General features: G+C 39.3%; 1 protein-coding gene across 2 annotated transcripts in view; it reads left to right on the plus strand.

Annotated features, from left to right (window-relative positions):
- The window catches only part of TBC1D4 (TBC1 domain family member 4), a 108,833-nt gene that overhangs the window by 76,455 nt on the left and 12,269 nt on the right, over positions 1-20,109 (plus strand). The window contains exons 9-16 of one of the 2 annotated variants that reach the window (XM_066987605.1): positions 2,357-2,431; positions 3,454-3,680; positions 5,520-5,669; positions 13,987-14,147; positions 14,989-15,198; positions 18,489-18,647; positions 19,206-19,364; positions 19,717-19,961. In XM_066987605.1, coding sequence (XP_066843706.1) covers positions 2,357-2,431; positions 3,454-3,680; positions 5,520-5,669; positions 13,987-14,147; positions 14,989-15,198; positions 18,489-18,647; positions 19,206-19,364; positions 19,717-19,961 — 1,386 coding nt within the window. The remainder of the gene's footprint in view (positions 1-2,356; positions 2,432-3,453; positions 3,681-5,519; positions 5,670-13,986; positions 14,148-14,988; positions 15,199-18,488; positions 18,648-19,205; positions 19,365-19,716; positions 19,962-20,109) is intronic. The other variant, XM_048079050.2, reaches the window with a different exon arrangement.

Genomic DNA, 20,109 nt, shown 5'->3' on the forward strand with positions numbered 1-20,109 from the left:
CCTTTCCATGCCTAAAGGACATGTGACTGGAAAGTGATCTAGCTCTGATGGTGGGGCACTAACCCTGCAGTCATTGTGGAAAAGGTGAACATCACTGGGAGCATCCCAGTAAAGCAGCCCTGCTGTATATGGACACAGTTCTGTGATCATGTGAAGGAAAAATCATTTAGAAGAAATTCACTGCTTAAGTTGAAGTCTCTCTAAAGAGAGCCAGCTTATCTATTGTTTTTGGTATAGTTTGTTCCTTTCTCACTCACAGGATCTCTGAGCCATGCTACATGTTACGGTACAAGGTTCTACTTAGTCTGTGATCTAGTTTAAGGGGACACCCAAATCGGCACTAGGGCTGTTTTAAGTTTGCCCGTTTATGAAGCAAACTTGCTGCAGTGAGAAAGATTGTCTCATCTTTTGCTAGAGATCAGGAACAGCAGTATATTGCAGTGAATCATGATGCACACAGGGATCATCACTGCAGATTTATTTAAAGGTTACACAATAGAAGAACTAGAAAAATAATTTACAGTGCAGATCAGACACTATTAATTTGGTTAGATCAGGTATATATGATTGTTTCTATACAACGTTACTGTACATGCACTGTGTGCATTCTGTGTGTGATACACATGCATGTGTTGTACAATGACTGTTTTGATAATTCTTACTCTTCAACAGACTACTATAACAAGCCTAATAGATCATGGTTAGTTTCTAAAGGCATTTAGGCACCAAATACCCTTTGGTATAGTGGTCCTTGCCCTTAAGTCAGCTGCAAATTGCATGGCATTAATGTAAGGGAATGCAAATTGTGCATGACTTAACACCTTTATTTTTAAAGTATAAATAGTAACAAAGATTCTAGGAAAGAAAATATATTTTTATAAAATTGGCATACAGCACCTTACTGCATATAAAAAAAAAAAGAAGATTTAAATAAAAGTCAGCAAATGTGGGGGGAGACTTAAACAGCCTCAATCTTAGCAATATAAGTATGCAGTAACCAGGTATCTAGGAGCACTTTAAATGGAAGGCTTTCTAGCTAGATAAATAACATCAAGTGACATTTTAAGCTACTTGAACAAGTAGCTGCTCACTGCTGACCATAGGGAAACATGCTGGGTTTTGTGCTCTGGCTTCTTACTCCCACAGGAATGTCACTTTTTCACTTGTTTGTTTTTGCTGGAATGGTCTTATTTTTGTCAGGTTTGAACTGGAAACAGGCTGTGGTTTTCTAACGAGATACCTCAGAAAAAAATAAATATTACCTCTGTTTGACCTCCTGAACACGTTTCTACTAGCCCATGTTGCACTAACCTTTGTGTTTTTCTGAATCAAAAAGCCTTTCTTACATTGCCAAAAGCATGTGTTTTTAAAGCTAGTAAGAAACTTCCGGGTTACCCTTTGTTTGTTTTATTGTGAGAGGGTCAGTGAAGAGATTCTTCAGGCAGAGTATTCATTGGTAATGAGCTTAAATGGGATAATGTACTTAAGGGGCACTGCAAGTCTTGAAAATGAAAATAAACCTCACCAGGAAAAAGTAGGCTACATAAATGTTGCTGATGTTGATAAAACTCTGCCCTCTAGTTGCAAGCATACCAAGAAGAGCCCTTGGTCTATCTGTAGTTTTCCTAAAACCCCTATTTTTTTCTCCCTGTTAAAGTATTGAAAACAACTTACTTCAGCAGTTGGTAATGCCCAGCAGCATATGTCACCCATGTTTTGTGGGAGTTAAAGACAGGCTGAAGGTAGTAAAAAGCTTTGCTAATTTATCACCTCTTTCTGTGAAACAAGATGACTCTGAACAGGTTTGGCAAAGATCTACTAGCACTATCAATTTAGGCTCAGCATTGTCATTGAAAAGGTTTGCCTGGATCCAACCTTATTTAGTTGGACTTGCAGCAAAAGAGCGCTTGTCTCAGTTTTAGTGCTTTCTTTACTTTTGCCCCGGTGGACTTAATTTGTCTGAAATCTCTGGATATGTAGTGAGGTCTCTGCAATTGTAGCATATCAAGTGCATCTGATAGCTGCAGTGCAGGCACAGTATGGAAGTCTGGAGATTTTCTAACTTGACTGTTTAAGCCAACTCAGCTATTTTGCCTCAAATGGATGAAGAAATACTCGGTTGCTTAAGACAAGAGCTGTAGGGTTAAAACTCCTGGGAGTTGGGGGGAGAAGATATGATTCTGCCAGCTAAAGATATTACTGCTTGCAAAATCGAGTGCTTACCCTATTATGTGTGGTCTTCTGTCAAACGTATTGCATGCCTGAACTGTCCTGTGTTCACCTGCACAGCTGTTGTTTAACCTTTGGAAAAAGGAGAAAAAGCTTGGATTAAATTATTCACTTTTTTTTCATGTAGGGAGCCAACAGAATGAGAGGCCGCCTGGGAAGTGTGGACAGCTTTGAGCGCTGCAACAGCCTTGCTTCTGACAAAGTACGTAAGGAGCTTAGTTAAAATTGGCACGCGTTCATGCATGGGTGGTAATGAAGCATAAATATGCCTCTTTTCGGTTTGAAGGAAGTAGCACAAAGCACATCAATTTACAAAACTCAAATAAGAGTTTCCACTGAGAGGCGGAGGTTGTAGAAAAGCTGGAATATATGTTGACTTGGAGCTTCAGCTTCAATCTATTGTTTGGTTGCCAGTCCGTTGGCTTTTTTTTGCTTTTTTTTTTTTTGTTGTTTTGTTTTCTTCTACATTTCCCTTGCTTTTACAAAAAGCAAAGAACTTCTGGTCAGCTTCTACCTTGTTTTGCTGAAGCAATTGAAAATGGTCCTATCTCAATAAAAGGAAATGCTCTGAAGGTGAAGAATCCTTTCTGTAAGTAATAGTTGCTTTAGGGAAGTTAAAATATTGACCTAAAACCAGCTGTTGGGCATGCTTTACAGTGGCAAGGGGGCGGAATCCTGTTCACTTTCATTTTATTTCCTGTTTTCAATGTTTTTCCTCTTACCTCATGCGAGGATTGGTTGCTGTTTTTCCCAGGAGATGGAGATTCTGTTATGGTTTTCCTGCCACAGTTACTCACAAACTGGCTGTGTAATAACAGCCTCTTTTCCAGGATATCGCTTTGACGGTACAGGAAGCGTGCTCGTGATATGTCGAGGAAACTAGCTAAAAGCGGTTTCCCTAGTCTTTTCAGTCCCTGTGTTCTCCCGAAAGAGACAGAATTCTGCTAGCTGGAATGCTGATCTTTGTAAGAGGATGCCAGAGTAATTAGTATGTTTTTGTATTGTATAGAAATTTTTATTCCTCCTTTCCGTTATTTTTTTTTTCCCAAGAAGGATGCCGCTGTCTTAGCGTAAGTTATCAGAGGATGTCTGCTTTGGGTGATAATTAGCATACAATAGGCCGTGACCAAGAGGGAGGAGAGGCTTTGGTGCCCCGATGAGGCGCAGGGCTGGCGGGGTTAGGCGAACTCTTTCAGGCCTCACTCCTCCAGGACTTCCTTCCAGGACGCTTCGCCGAGCGATTCTCCACCGGCCACTCCTCCGGCATCACCCGTGTCCTCGGCCTGGCAGCCGTTTCCCGAAGAGGACTCGGACTCCCCCCAGTTCAGGAGGCGCGCACACACCTTCAGCCACCCGCCCTCCAGCGCCCGGCGGAGGATAACCTTCCAGAACGGGAGGTCCCAGAGCGCCCGGTCTCCGCTCCTGCGGCAGAGCTGCGTCGAGCCGCCGAGGTGAGTCGGGGCTTGACGTGCCACGGGCCTCTTCCCACCTGACATTTCAGTACACTAACTTATTATGTATTCTGTTTCTGCACTGCTCTGCGTTTATTATTTTTTTTCAGCCTGTCTTCTCCACCTCCGAGTAGTTTGGTGCTTTGCAGTAACTCGCTAATCCCCAGATTAGTGGTAGAGGGGAAGCAACAATCCATCGAACTGATCAGCAGGCTGGATGCCAAGTTGGTTGGTTGTTTATTGGCCAACTTTGAGATGAGCCTTTTTGGCTGTGCCTTTTGGAGGCTGTCAGGCCTTTCAGAGAAGAGATCCCTACCACTTCTAACTGCAGAGACAGTAGCCTGAGGGTTTGCACTGGGATGAAAAAAAGTACTATCAGCTTCCAATGTCAGCTGCTGTGTTCGCCAAGCTCCTGGAGAGCATGCCCAGAATTAAAACTACTGAAGAGTCTCAAAAAACGACTTAAGGATTAAACACCTACTGTGAACTGTGAGGCATGTGATTTCACTGTTTGCTTTTCTCAGGAGTTTCCCTCTGTAACTCCTTTTCCCTTCCCATTTGGAGGCTCTCCAAATAAATGTCATGTGGGATACGACTACTTCAGGAGCGCGGCATAGTTCCTTCGCTTGGTCAGGAGAGGTCCCCATAGTTCACTGTGGACCTGCTTGGATGTGCTTAACTTTGTCTGCATCCTGCCTGTCTATAGTAAGTCACCAAGCAAACTGCAAAACCTTTACAAGTCTCAGGATGAATTTTCTGTGCTGGAGAAGCACTTTCTCCAAACTAATCATCTGGCGCAGTTCATGGCTGCAACTTATGCTTTTTGATGACTCTTTCTAAATATGGCTTTAAATAACGTATCACGTGCTTGGTGTCTACATTAAAATATGAGTATGAATGCCATGCTGGCTTGTAGATAAAGACAAAGAATTTTATTCTTTTTTAAGAGAATGGAATGGGGGGTGAAGGGTAAGAAACCAGCTTTGAAATAACTTTGTTACATTGTGTTTCTGAAGAGATAACTTTTTTTTTTTTACTGAGATAAACTTTGGTTATTTTTTTTTCCACTTTCCATGTTGTATGCAAACAGGAAGCCCTGGCAGTTCAAACTGAAGGACTTGCTGACTTCACTTCTTTGTAATAACTTTAAAGAAGTCGCTGATTAATTCACATCATCAGCAGATTTTCAGTCAAAACAGCTTTGTAACAACTTGGTTCTTGGCTGGGATTTGCAGTCTCCCCTTTCCTATTGGGGATTATCAAAAATGTTAAGTAGAGGAAACTGAATTGACTTTAATGTCCCCCCAGCACAGATTTTCTCTAAGTAATGTTTAAACATATAGTAGGACTGTCTTCCTTGATTAAAATACTCAACAAATAAAATCAAAAAATAATTCCAAAATAGTGCATTTAAATAATCTCTACTTTGTATAATGTGTTCTAGGAATCCACTTTAATTATTTTTAAAAGCAAGAAACAAGGGGAAAAAAAGCAACAAGGTGTTCTATCTTACTGGAAGCAAGTTTCTAAGGATTTATTTTTTTTAATCATTTCAGAAAGTCTTTCTGAATTTGCTTTGAGAATAAATAAGGCCAAAAATTATGGTCATCTGTCTGTTCTTAAATGTCATCAAAATAATTCTTAAGAGAAATCAACCATAACAATAAAATCAATGTTTATCAGGGAAACTGTCCAGTAGTGCATTTGGTATACTCTATCTTCTGGAAAATTGAGTTACTGTAAGCCGAAATGAGGTACTTGGCCAGTATATTTAATTGGGATATTTTGTTGTATCTGATTCCGTGCTGACACATCTATGTTCTCTTATTGCCTGCACAGCCCAATTGTTGGGGTTCGACGCTTTTTCAGTGAGAGTGAATCTACACCACCTGGTCTCCCTTCCTCTGTCTCTGCCCCTTCTTTCTTGAAAACCCTTTACCAGGGCTCAGGAAGGTTACTCCAGCACTCTGAAAATGACCTCTCCAAGAGGTGAGAGCATTGTCTCCTGACTAGTTCTTCAATGCCACCAACTTAACAACACGTTTCCCAGTGCAATGCCACACACTGGATCTCTCCCATCCTGCCTTGAGCTCCTGCATTTCTAACAGACTTTCTAAAGACTTGATGCAAATCAGCGAACAGGCTTTTGGCCAAAAAAGCCTGTTAAAAATAGAGGCTTGTCTGCTGACATCTAGTAACTGCGTCCTATTTCTGTTGCAGTGTTTCATATCTTCTGCATTGGTTTGTTGCTTGAAATGCAGAGTTTTTCAAGAGTGTTATGCCACTGTGATGCTTTCTGTGCTGAATGCATGTTGTTGCTGTGATTGTTGGCATATGAAGATGAGAGAAGAGCAAAGTGAGAAGACTACAGTACTAATGTGGCATGTCTGTACACGGGGAAGGGGAAATGCCAAGTTAGCTGAGTGATACTAGCTATGAGATGTTTAGAGGGAATTGCCAAGTGACTTCCAATTAAAGATGAGTGGAGAAGAAGCCAAGATGCAAGAAGGGCTTTTCTAACATCAGCATTAAAGACTGAGTACCTGGATGGAAGTTATACTTTTTAATATAAGAATAAGCTCTCCTTCAGGAGAGTGCATGAGGAAACCGCTTATGGGTTATTCGTCTGAAGTATGACTCCTCCTTATTCATGATGGACCTTGTTTTGAACTTCATGATGGTTTTTTTTACCAGTTGCAAGCCTCTCTGTTTCTCTTCTGTCAATGACAACTTCAGTCTGGCCTTGTACATGGAACTATTCTGAGATTTCTGCTACTCTTCATCTCTGAAGAAAAGTAACAATAGTTTGCATTTGTAACACAAACGGGTGATAATGAAATCTTGTTTTCAGGTGTGTCAGGACTCTACTACGTGGGGATTTCAGTTCTCAGATGTGTGTGGAACTTCTTTAGGGGTGCCTAAAGACTTTTTTTTTTTTTTTTTAACCTTGTGGAATGCAGTTTCATTAAACTTGCTCACATTATTATGTCATCTCCATTTTAGGATAGACCATAAGAAATTAAGTAAATACACAAATTAATGTGACAGGCAGTTGATTTAAAGGTGGCTTTAAGGTACAGTTTGGGTTAGTCGTCTCTAATAATATATAGGTTAGAGTAACTAAATACAAAGTATGTGTCATCCCTAAAACTACACCATATCCTGCCTTGATTTTACTGACATTTAAAGTGTCTCTTCCCAGCCTCTAAGCTCTAACTAATGTACAACATGCATACAAAAACTGTAATGTGGAAATGACTATGAAACACATAGTGAGAAGATTCTACAGTAAAAGTCTTTCCAGCAGAATAAGCTGGCGTGCAAGTGCAATAAGGTGAGACGTCCTTACAGGAAGGTGACCATGTAGCCTTTGTGTCAGGACCCTTGCCCACTTCCCTCATGCCCCTAATTCCACAGCTTTTAAAAAGTAAATGGTAAATTACCTAGATTCCCCTTCTAATATTGAGGTAATATAAATCAATCATTCCTTATTTTTGAGAGGAATTTCAAGACCAACTTTAGAAACTTTCACAGCTTCGAAGATGCAATAACTTTCTAACTCACCCTACCCAAGCACAAATGAATAAGCAGTAAGCAGTGTATATATTTGAAATTTGAGAGGAGAAATTGTCATCTCATCCACTAAAAGTAGGCCTTTAATATCACCTGTTCTAGACCTTGTATCCAGTAATAGTCACTATGTAAGTGAATCAGATGCCTAGATTTTCCTTTCCTTACTAGACTGAAGTAATACTAGACCAAGCAGCAAGTAAGTGAGTTGTTATATTAGAAATAAAAGAAACTAATGGTTGCACACTGGGATGTGCAGAGATACGGGTGGAAATATAACCTCTTACAGACTACCTTAACTTCTTTTTTGTGTTCTAGTCCAACTTTGTTTCTGTGATCCTTTCAGTTAGCAGTCTTGGTTCAAGCTGAACCAACTCCTGGATCACTTTTCATGGGCAGCTGGATCCATTAAACGTAGTGTTCTGAATTTGGGGAATGCAGGTATTGACTAAGACTGTACTTAATGCCAGGTAGTTCCAAGATGAAGTGTCTGAGGTACTACTTTTCCTGGTTTTGGCTATGCATGATAGTGAAAGTATTCAGTTTTATTATAAGTGTTTTGAACAGCAAGATGGGGAGATCTTCAAATTAGAAGTAATTTCCACTGGAAATTCTGCCTAAGTTTTGTAGTATGCAGTTTTCTGATAACATTTAATCTTGAATTTGTGTAAAAACTGTGAAAATGGCATTTCATCAGTTACGGATCTTGCTGGGAGCAACTGGGCCTCTAAATTGTCGTGATAAGGAAATTGCAGTAGCCAAGGGCAAAGCCCTGGCAACTAGTTGGGTTTATTTTAGTGAAGTGTATGTGAAAAATACATCCAAAAAAACATGCTGAACAAATAATCCCCATATGGTGTGACTCAGGTAATCCAATTGTCATTTTAATTGGCTGATGGAAAATGACATATTTTCCAACTCATGTTTGTTCATCTCTTTAAATTTTCCCGATTTAGCTTGCACATGTGTTGATGAAAGTACCTTGTCATTCCATCAGGTCTGTGCATAAGAGGAAGTTCAAATCTTTAATGGTGTTCTTTTTCTCTTTTGGCTCTGTTCTGCTGAGAGGGCTGTCTGCTATCCTGACAGAGTGTCAGGCTCAACATGAGGTGTTCCTACTGTTCTTGTGTGACTGTAAGTTGGAATAGAGTGAAGTGTGGCAGCCCCTACAAGATGAAGAACGGTAAGGTGTTAGGAGCCCTAATTAAAACTTTAGTGCATTTTCCTCTCAAAGAATAATCACAGTGACTATACGTTCATGAAGTGTATCCTATCCGTGTTGCACTGGAGGAAAATTCTTGACAATCTGATTTCCCATATTGCATAGCTTTGAGGTAACACATACTACAGCAGGCAGCTTTTCTTGGTGTTCTGGTGAACTTCAATGTGCAGGAGCAGAGCCAGTTTCAGTCAGAATTCATTTTAAAAAGATGTTTGATTTGTAGCAGTCAGATGGGTTTATGCAAATAGCATCAAGTCAGGGTAAGCTGGGGAGTAGGATGTTAAAACGCATCTCTGCTATTATATTTTTGTCTCCATGTATTGGCTGCTCTAGAGAAGATAATTCCAATGCACATTAGCATCACCTTAAGCATATGGTCACAAACCCAGAAACTGATAGTAGGGGAAACTGCTACTAGGGTATTGGAGATATGGGGTACAGTGGCTCTTGCCTGACTGTAGAGATCTCCATCTCAGCTAAGCAACTGAGAGAAGTAAACATTTCTGTGGCACAATTGCTTTCATCCTAATTTGATCGTCTTGTATTATTCTGACATTTACAGAGCTCGCCCTGCCTATATATCTACCTTTCTTTCTGAGTACTAATACAGTCACTTGTGCCAGTCAGTGGGAAATTCTTCATTTAGAAAGGATGAATCACAGTCTCTTCATTAAAGAACAAGCCCCAGTTGGCTAAGATTTAAAAGGTTATTGTTTAAATGTCTCTCTCATGGGAGACACCTAAAGACAGGAGGAAAAAAAAAAAAAAAAACACGTTCTTCAGAGAATTTCACTATGGGAAAAGATGTATCTTTTTTGTAGTGTTTGTGAGCATGGTGAGATTTTTGTTCTTAATTCTAATAATCACTGCTATAATGCTTTATGTACAGAAGAGATGCTTTCTGCTGTAAGGAATGAACACTATAGTAAAGTTGGGTGCTAACACAATATTAATAGGTGCCTTCAGAATGTCTTTACTGCAGTGTCAATTCATTTATCTAGAGAGAAGTCTAGAATGGAAATGGTGCACACATTTTTTTAAATTTTGACAAATGTGCAGTATTTAAGATTGAACATAGGCAAGCTCAGGGATCTTTTTAAAAAAATCTTGTCAACATGAAGGTAAACAAATATGAATTTGTGAGCATAATCTGCTTTTAAACTTATATTTCTGTAATTTCTGGCTTTTGTCCTCCTTCTGGCTTTTGTTACTCTTGAAAGACAGGCCATTGGAAGAATCTTTTTTTGTTGTTTGCTTGTTTGTTTTTAATAGAAAAATAAAAGCACCCTTTTTTAAGAATGGGACAACCTTCCAGCATAGGTTTGACTTGCACTCACTTTCTCTGTTCTTTGCATTGTTATACAATGGTAATTTAAGTTGACTTATTGACACTTAAATTTGAGCAGATTACCTTTTCAAAACAGCTTCTTTCCTCCTTTGCAGAAAGCAAAATACTTCAGAATAAGCAAAATAGCAAAAAGTAATTATTCAGAGTTAAGATAAATGACGGGAGCGAGAACCAATAGAGAGGTGTAAACTGCTTGAAATTAGATTTTCTTCTTCTCTGAAGGGAGGAATACTCTGTGTTTTCAGCTTACATATAGGCTTTTGTCATCTGAAGTCTAGGAACTGAAATATTACTTGTCTTTTTGTACTTGATCTGGGGGATTTTGTACCATGTTAGCCTCCAAATTGCAGATTTGGTTGAGTTGAATCAGTTGTTACCTAGGGCAATCAAAATCAGAATTCAAAATGAAAGCAAATAGGGAAAACTTTGGCAAGAGCAGCAACAGTATTTTATTCTTGAGAAAGTTGGCTTACATGGATTCAAACGCAAAATAATTCAGGTAAGTTTTGCATAATGAGTTCATGTGTATTGGGGTATCTTTTTATTTTTTTGATTTACCAGTCCATGGGAGCACTTCAAAGAACAGTTTTGGGAAGAGATTTGGGTAATTGAAACCAAGCAGTAAGCATGTTTGCAATAAGAATATTTTTTTTTGTTTGTTTTTCATATATTTTTTTTTCAACCTAGCTGTCTCATCTTTATACAGTGCATTATCTGATAGAATAGTGAATGGGAGGATGCATTGGTGAAATTGCATTTTTATCTCGGATAACTGCAACTCATAGATGATCTATACTCTCAGTCCTGAGTATTTGGGTTATCACCTGTGGCTGCTTAAGGACGAAAGTAAAAACTAAAATGTTTGAGACATTATGTTGAATTTATAGCTTTTCAATTTTTATAAGATACAAGCCAACTTATGGATTTTGGTTTCTGTGTTTGGTCAGTAGATAGGCTAAGTAATCTTATGGAGGGAGAACTGCTGTTCTTCAGACCAAACTGTGATGCATTTGTCTTAAATATAGAGAACTACTGTGTTGTCATTTTCCAAAAGTCCATGTCAGAGGTACGTCAAGGGATTTAAACATAAACAGTATGTAAAGTAAAGTAAAGTTACTTATGTAAGTAAATATTTTTTTTTTCTGGGAATTTTCTTGAATTATTTGGCTTGGCCTTTCATTTGTCTGTTTTATCAAGCTGAAATATCTTATGTAGAAGCTGTACCATAATCTACTTGTCATTTACTTCAAAAAAAAAAAAATCCACTCTTGCAAATCATGTCCTAGTTTGCAGTTCAGTTCTTGAACATCTCTTCTGTAGTTCATTAAAATTTTATATACTGTCATCTCTTCATTTGTGGTAATTCAACTCTGATGCGTTTAAACTTGCTCGGTTGTGGGTAGCTTGCAGTAGGACAGTAACTACTTGTAGAATGTAGTTGAGTTTTTTTTTTTCTTTTCCTTCTTGTTGGTGCCTATATCAGTGCATAACCAAAGAAATATCCATCCTCTGCCTTGCCCTGGTGTCTAGGCTCTATGATCCGTAGTTTACACAGAAGTTATACAATTTCTTGAGTCTGAGGTTGAGGAAAATGTCATTAAAAACTGGAATTAATGGTTAGATTATTTCTGCTAGATAACCCTGTGAAATGTGTCCCATGTAGATGTTTAACCCTGTATGTTGTCAGAACAGGGACTTTATGGCCTTTTCTTAAGAGTTTTCCCTGTGAGTATTTGAGGTTGAGTATCACTGCCCTGACAGGAAGGTTGTGAAAGTGTCTCTCTTTCCCCGCACTGGGAGGCAGCGAAAACTCTGCTCTGCTTTCTGGTAGCAATGACTGAACTCCATTTAAGATTTCGTTGTTGATGTCATTGTTTTGGAGCTGCCCTTGCTTTTAGTCTCTCTGCTCGCATTAATAAACCTCTACATTTTGCAGGGAGCTGGTAATGATTGCTCAGATAGATATACCCTCCCACCCCCATTTAGAAGTACTCACAGAGCTGTTGCTGGCCTGTCTGAGCAGAGCACTTACCTGCCTGTGTTTTAAAATCCACAGCTACCTTAAAACCTGAAGTAACCTAATTTCTTGCAAATTTGATCAAGAGTGAAGCCAGCCAATTACATTTAAGTATGGGAGATAGGAAAATCTAGGGATAAGTATTATGCAACTCCTGTTTTCAAGTTGGGAAATGTGTAACCAAGTTAACTCACAGGGTTTTTGCACCACCTTTCTGAACCACTTCATCACAGGATAGGTGATATTACCGTTTTATTCTGACTTCATCCTGATTTTATTCTGTATTGTTTCATACCTCCAGATCTTATTTTAAGCTATGACTTTTCTTTTTCTTTCTTACTTTCAAAATATCACTAAGGAAACTTTGCTCTCTTTTTATCTTCTGTTTCCTAAATTTTGGTGTTTTCACTGGTGCTCCTTGCCCTTTGTTGAATATGGCAAGGGGTGTGCATGAGACGTTCAAAAAATTTCCTCTAATCACTCATCAGACAGCTCTTTGAAGGAGGAGGTGATTTAATGGTACTTGCTCAAAATGCCAGGGGAATTTTGGTAGGGATGGTGAAACAATAGAAATATAAGGCCTAAGAGTAGTATGATTTGCACACTTCGTGAGGTAGCACATAATGACTAATCCATTCCACTGTAAATTCTGGAACTTGAATGACTTAAACAGCTTAGTTCTGTAGCCTTAAATAGCTGACCTCTTATTCAGACTTTCCTGTAAATTTTACTACTGTAAGTTAAACGCTATTCCCAAGACTGTCTGTTTAGGGGGTACACTAGCCATGTGTAGATTTCTGTACATGGCAGCAGAAATCAAGTTTTCATTCCCTTGTTGCATAACTTCTGTTTTAAGCCCTGGAATGACTTAGTTTTTGTGTTCTAACAGATAATCTGTAGGACTTGAAATAGCGAATAGTAGTTTCATTAGTTATTTATAAATAACATGAGTTGTTTTGGTTAATATATCCAAACAAATACATTTCCAGGAATTGTTGGACTGAAATACCTTTTGAAAACAGCAGCTCCAGATTCAAACTTGGTTTTGTAGTCACTACTTTGACAGCACAAACAGGGGTTCCTTTCTCCTGCCTTCACCCTCCCAGACTCTGTAAAAGTTAGCCCAGGAAGATTGCCACTAGGTTTTCTGTTGCTCTTTTGGTTGGTGCAACGTGGGGCTCAACTGAGACCACCCACCAATAGGATCAAGGGTAGGGAGCTGAAGCACTACAGAAACTGTATCAGGAATAGCAAATAATTTGGACTATCTGTTATGTTACCTCTATGGGCTGTCAGCCCTGGATGTTTTTAGGGGAAAGCAGGGACGCTTGCTTAAGTCTGGGCACGTGAGCTTGAGGACACGATTATTTCTCTGCTAAGATGTGGAAATGGGGTCTAGTACCTGTGTGTAATAGTGAGCTCAGTTTGCTCGCTGAGGCTTATGGACATCCAGGAGCTGTTGTAGATCACTAGCATAGGGACAGCAATGATCCACCAGGAAGGCCTGTCCTAGCTACGTAGGTTATCATTCAGCACGGAGTATTCAATGTGAAACGTGCTGCTTGGGATGGTTTAGCTGAAATTTCAAGAAGACATGGTCATGCCTCCATTGCAGGTCTCTCCTTTTGTGCAAGCCCAATGTGGAGAGACTGGCTGCAGCTGGAAAACTGTGGTCATGTGCGCCTGAGATACCACTAAAAGCACAGCAAACACCCAACTTACTGGGCTTCCTTTCATCTAACAGTTTTTAGGGACATTGTTCTGTAACATGGAAGTTCTTCACAGGCTGAAGGTTTGACTGCAGCTGCTGTTGATACAGAAGTTATACCAGCGATGAAGATGAAGTTGCAGACAAATCTCCCAATATTTGATGGCGTCTTCCCAAAAAGCTCGTGGTTGTGTGTAATATGTAAAGCCTGCAAGGAAGGTGTGCTACAAGAAAACAGTTGGATACTTCTGTATTCAAGGTGAAACTACCACACAGCACTCTACCTTGTAAAGCTTTCCAGCAAATGCTTCTGCAGGTTTTGTTGTACATTAGACAGTTTTAATAAAGACCTTTTTTTGTTTGTTTCTTTTCTCTCTTTTTTTTTTTTTCCTCTAAAGATGACTTGCTTTGATCACCCAATCTGCTTCCTTTTTCCTTCAGTGATGGCGAGGGAAAGAAAAGAACATCAACCGTCTGCAGCAGTGAATCTCTAAATGCTGTGGGGTCCACGCTCACACCTCGCCGCATCTCCTGGCGGCAGAGAATATTCTTGCGGGTAGCTTCACCTATGAACAAATCTCCTTCGAAAATGCAGCGTCCAGGTTTGTGTGGTCTTTTCAATAAACAATCAGTTTTTACTGAATAGTTTGTACTGCAATATGTGAAGATACAAAAGGAAAAAGGGGGTCAGTTTGATGCAATGCTTTTGGTAGAGCCTCAGTAGGAAGAAGTTGATCTCAGATGAATTTTGATCTTGGTTGCTTTGAACAGAGGATTCTGTCATCAGAAATGAAACAGATTGCAGCCTGCCCTGTCTGCCCTGGTAGCAAGGAACTAAGAACTGCCTCTTGCTGACAAAGATATCCTCTTTAACAGCTAGCAAATTTTTGCTCTAGCCTGCTGATATAATAGTAGCGTTGGCAGAAAATGGTAATTTTTCTGCTTTGTCCTTGTACTGCACATAGCACCTGTTGAGTGTGCTAATAATTCATATGGTTTTAGGTCATTTAATGTAGAAACCTGAAATCTGTGATGTAGTCCTGTTGGCAAAATTTACAGACTCTTTATATTTAGTGACCATACAGTACAGTAAACCTATACTGCAGCTTAGCAAATAGAGTAAATTGCTTCTATTACAGAGCCTGTGCTAAATCACAGCAGTAAACAAGTTCAGCAGTAAAGGAGACTTTATGGATAAATGTCTCTTTGTAACTTTAAAAGAAGCTAGTAGGGGAAGGTGTTGAAATACTGGGTAACCCTAACACTTTATTTGAAAAAAGAAAAAAAAAATCTCTACCGTTGAAATGCCTCTTTTTCTGTCTTTGGAATCAATGTCTTACTGGTGAATATGAAAGACAGCTATTTTCGTTCTGCCCTGACATAAATTTTCATGGTATGTCAAACAATCTGATTTTCCTGTAATAGCCTTCTGATTCTTTGCAGATGGTCACGACGGAAGTGAATTGTTACCATTATCCCCTCTTGCTCCACCCTTGGAGGAGGATCCTCTTATTTTAGCATTGCAAAATGAGGATGGTACAGATAAAATTGGAGAGAAGAAAAACTCGGAAGAGCTACAAAGTCTGTGGAGAAAAGCCATCCATCAACAAATTCTATTGCTTCGAATGGAGAAAGAAAACCAGAAGCTGGAAGGTTAGCTATTTAGAAAATGCCCTTAAAACTGCTGCAGATTCTGCTACCTCACACTGAAAATTGTACTGGAATTGGGTGCCTCAAATATTGTTGTGTTTCTGTATCTTCTGGGTTAACAGTACTATCATGAAATGAGTTTGCCCGGTCCTGTGTCAATTTAATGGGTTTTCTGTCCACCTGCCAACTCACTAAGTCTTCAGTTAAAGAAGAAAATGTTTTTTTTTTTTCCACGCTTTCTAGTGCATGTTAGACAAAAATTGCTACAGTCTGTGTTCTAGCTGACTTAAGTCCAAGAATTTTAATGTGAAGTGGCGTCAGGAGAATGGATGCTGTGAGAACTTTAAGTCTGGTAAACCTTGCCATCTATATCTCACTTCAGTCTTTTGCAGTTTTCTGACCAGGCTTTCTGTCTCCCATTAACCTTATCATGATGGTAATGTAAACAATTGAACCCAAATAGGATTTTTGAGCAACTGACTATTGAGGTATGTCAGAAAGTTCTTTTTTCACACAATGAGCACCATACACTGAAAATTTAGCCTGCTTACAGTAGGATCTGAAGTTGGCCATACTGATGTGTCAGTGGTCAGAGCTCCTGGCTAAAATATTTTATTATAAGTGGTCAGGACTTGCACACATAAACAGTAGGATGTACTGTCTATCCTAGAATATAAAAGTTCTTGAGTATCATAGACTGAATAGCTTTCAATGCAAGTTAAAATTTTAAAATGTCCTCTCTGCAATTGCTGCCCTCATCTTCTCCTGTATGATGCTTAACCTCATTATATGGTAGTTGGATTCTTCAAACAAAACATCATGGTCTTATAAAGGTCAGTTAATTCTTTTTTCTTCTCTAGTGTTCCTTACTGAGAAGACAAGGAACGGAAAGAAAAACAGCAGGGCAGAAATCTTTCCATGTCCCTACAAGCATACATACTTTAATATATTTCTTACACATGTAGCATATTATTCTGTGTGCTTTCTCTATGCCTTTTCTCCCTGTTGGCACACACTTCTCTGGAAGCTCCTAGATTCATAGGGATCATGTAGAGAGGTGTCTGTTTTAACTTAAGCCAAAATCTTTGTTATTTTGTCAAATGGTCATTTTAATGTTGTGGGGTGGGAAAGCTGGATGTCTGCTGTAGTGACGGATCTCACATTATTCCCTGTGGTAGTATGAGCTGCAGAGGGACAAACTCTTTTTCCATACCATCCCTATGTGGCAAGAGGTACTAAAAACAGCTAAGTCAGTCCAGTTCTGCCTGCCTGATTGCTCATAGTAAAAACAATTAACCTACAATTAAAGGTACATCTTGGGGATGAAAAATGTAGTAACAAAACACACGCATTTTTCTACTTGCTGCCAGGTTCCTAGCTGTGAATTTATTCACTGTATATGACTGGTTTAAGGTTGGAATTGCTGTGGAATGGTTTTCAGTGATTTTCTGTTACATTTTGGTTGGTTTCATTTGCAACATGTTAATAGAACCTTTTTTCCCTGTTCCTTTTGCTGTCGAGGAGACTTGAATACTATTAGCTCTTTGCTTTGCAGAAGGTAAGTTCTGTGAATTGCACAAACTTAGTTGTTTTTGTTGTTTTCTTCTCTGAGCAGCTAAAAGCTTCTTTTCCTAGTCGAATACCTATAAATGGAAGGGCTACAAGAAGCAGCAGGCCACCTAGCAACGTCTAGAGCATTAACAGGGTTTGTTGCAAGTAACCAAGGTTGGCATAGCGGGTAACACGGATAATTACATTCAACAGGCAAGCTTGCCAATTTGCGGCAGAGTTAACTGCAGAGCCAAACTACTGCGAATGATAACCAGTGCACTTAATTCTGGAATTCCTTGTTGCCCAGAGATATGTTACTTTTGTCTTGAAACTGACACAGACTTCCATACTGCTTGTAAGAATGAGCCTTCTTAAATGAAATAATAGAGCAATAGAGCAGAATTTAAAATAATTGGTCTGCAAGTTCTCTTGGTGAGACTGCATTCCTGTTTTTACAGAAGAGTATTGCGCCTTGCAGAATAGTTGCCTCCTCAAGGTCCCCTATAGTCTTCAGTAGATAGGGTCTCACTTGTGTAACATATGGCTTTTGAAAATATTTTATCGCCTACCACTTTTGAATGGGCTAGGCAATGAGTTTACAGATTCATCAATGTTGGCTGTATCCAAAGGTGATTAGGTGAAGGAACTGACTGTGTTGCTTTGCAGGTTGTATAATGATGTGAGAGTTTGCTTTAACCTAGAAATGATGGTTGGGGACAGTGGTTCATCTGTAGGGGAAACAGACTTCTGCAAGGAGTGAGTACTGCACACAAATCAAGGCAAATTTGGGGGGATAAATTAAATTGCAGATTCCAGAGAGTATATTTTGAAATGCACAGTTCAGTCCAATTATAAATAAACATAACTTTGTAAATTAAGAGAGATTCAGAAATAGACTACAGTTCTTGATACCAGTGGTGTGTAGAAATAGTGTGTTTTACTGCATGCATGTCATGTATAATAAAATAACTACAGTTAATTTCTTAGTAATGGAAATGGAAGCTACTCCTCCATGAAATTTCAGAGTAATCTCATGGTTTTATGTCAGAAATAGTCCTCTGGAGAAAATATCTTGCCGCAGGTAGTCATGCAGCAAATCTTTTAAGTGTACAGTAATACATGTTCTGTGCTGAGGCACAGATGTTCCTTTTTGAATATGGTTCACATTGGATACCTCATTTTATTTACTTCTAATTAGCCTGATGGTGCCAGGTAGCAGTGCCAGCAGCTCTTATGACTCTCTTAAGGGACATATAAAAATTGGGCCCAGTGTGACAGACTTCACTTTAGAAGATTTGCCTAGCTTCTCTCCCTAAATCTCTAATATAAACATTAATATGTTTGAGATTTTCTATACTAAATCCATTCTGATCTTAAGTATAAATGAGAACAATCATCAAAGGTGTTTTTGCAGTTGAAAACAGGAGCAGATGTGGTGAAGTTCAATGTGTTGAGTGGGTTTTTGTTCTTGCCCCAAGCCTTAAAAAATGTTTTGATGTACTTCATGAATTACTAATGTTCATGGCCCAGTAATAGAAGTCAAATTGCTACCTGCAGCATCTTAGGACAGAGGACTGGGCCCATCTCAGCTATTAACTAATGAATTGTAGATTTTTTTTTAAATCCCTAGTCAGATTGTCAGATAGGTTTATCTAACTCAAAGGCTTTTTGCATATTTGATGTTTTGTGTAGTTTCCTGAAGTTATAGTTTTTGTGTTCTCTTCCTTTGTTTTGTGCTGTAGCAAGCAGAGATGAGCTCCAATCAAGAAAAGTCAAACTGGACTACGATGAAGTTGGTACATGTCAGAAAGACGTCATAAATGTTTGGGATAAGAAGTTACTTAACTGCAGAGCCAAAATTCGATGTGACATGGAAGATATTCATGGCACTTTGAAAGAAGGTATTTACATAGGGTGACTTTTAACTATGAAGTCTCTTTTTTGTTGTTTTTGCCGTTGCCTTCTTACACCAGAGGAAATCCACCACCAGTACCATCTTTCCAGTAGCAGAAAATCATGAAAAAATTGCCTTCTTTTTGCACATACTGTCACCTCCTACTGCCAAACTGAAAATACCTGCTGTTGTGTCTGTAACTTGCATTGTCAGCAGTGTAGAAACATGTATAGTCATACTTCTAAAAGTAGCATCTTATCCTATCCTGCATGTAATTGTGCATTTCTTCCTGCTGGAGGCTAACAGCTCAGAGGTGGCAAACCAAGTGACGTCTGTGTCTTGGTTGCGTAATATGATTGCTTGTTTTAATTACTACGAAATTGTAGTTAATGTTTAGTTAGTGGGACTGAGCTGAGTGAATACATAGCTTCAGAAGCTGTCCACTGTCTGTTGTAAGGGATGCTCCAGCCTGGTTAAGCCAAGACTTCACAAAGAAAATTCTTGCATGTTATAGCACTAAAAATATGCCCCTGCTTAGGCCTCTTGTATTGTGACTGAACGGCAGGTGTACCAAAAAGTCGTCGGGGAGAAATTTGGCAATTTTTGGCTGTGCAACATCGAGTCAGACACAGATTGCCAAACAAGCAGCAGCCTCCTGATGTCTCTTACAAAGAACTTCTGAAACAACTGACGGCACAGCAGCACGCCATCCTTGTGGATCTAGGTATGTCCATTTGTAGCTGGGAGATTTTTCTGAGGTGTTCCATGTGTGTGAGTGGAAACACACCAGTCTTAATGGAACCTCTTGCTGGAGATGGATGGTGCTGTATAAACACCATTTTCTGTATTGTGAGGATACATTCTGCCTATGTCACTTTGTGTCATAGGAGAAGAGAATATGAAATAAGTTCAATGGATACAATCTGAAGTCGGTGGTAAAATATGGATTGATCTAAAATCAACCTGCATATGAAAGCAAAGGGACAAGGCCTATGGGAAGAGAGATGGGCTGTTTATCTGATGGATCTGGTTTTTTTAGAGGAACTGAATATCTACTATTCCTCTCTTTACATCAGGACGAACATTCCCTACACATCCTTACTTTTCTACCCAGCTGGGAGCAGGACAGCTATCGCTCTTTAATCTCCTGAAAGCATACTCTTTGCTGGACAAGGAAGTGGGTTATTGTCAAGGTATAAGCTTTGTAGCTGGAGTGCTGCTTCTACACATGAGTGAGGAGCAGGCCTTTGAAATGCTGAAGTTCCTCATGTATGACCTTGGCTTCCGTAAACAATACAGGCCAGACATGATGTCACTACAGGTAAGTCGGTCCCTCTGTTAGAGCAAACCAGGGTTTTGAATGACTTGTGAGCAATCAGAGGTTGCTGAAGTTCTCCAGGGGCTTATGAAACTTCTTATGCTGTTTTGGAGATTGTAAGGTGCAAAAAATATAACTGCTAAACCCCTTT

Source organism: Anser cygnoides, chromosome 1, assembly GCF_040182565.1.
Source record: "Anser cygnoides isolate HZ-2024a breed goose chromosome 1, Taihu_goose_T2T_genome, whole genome shotgun sequence".
NCBI lineage: Eukaryota > Metazoa > Chordata > Aves > Anseriformes > Anatidae > Anser > Anser cygnoides.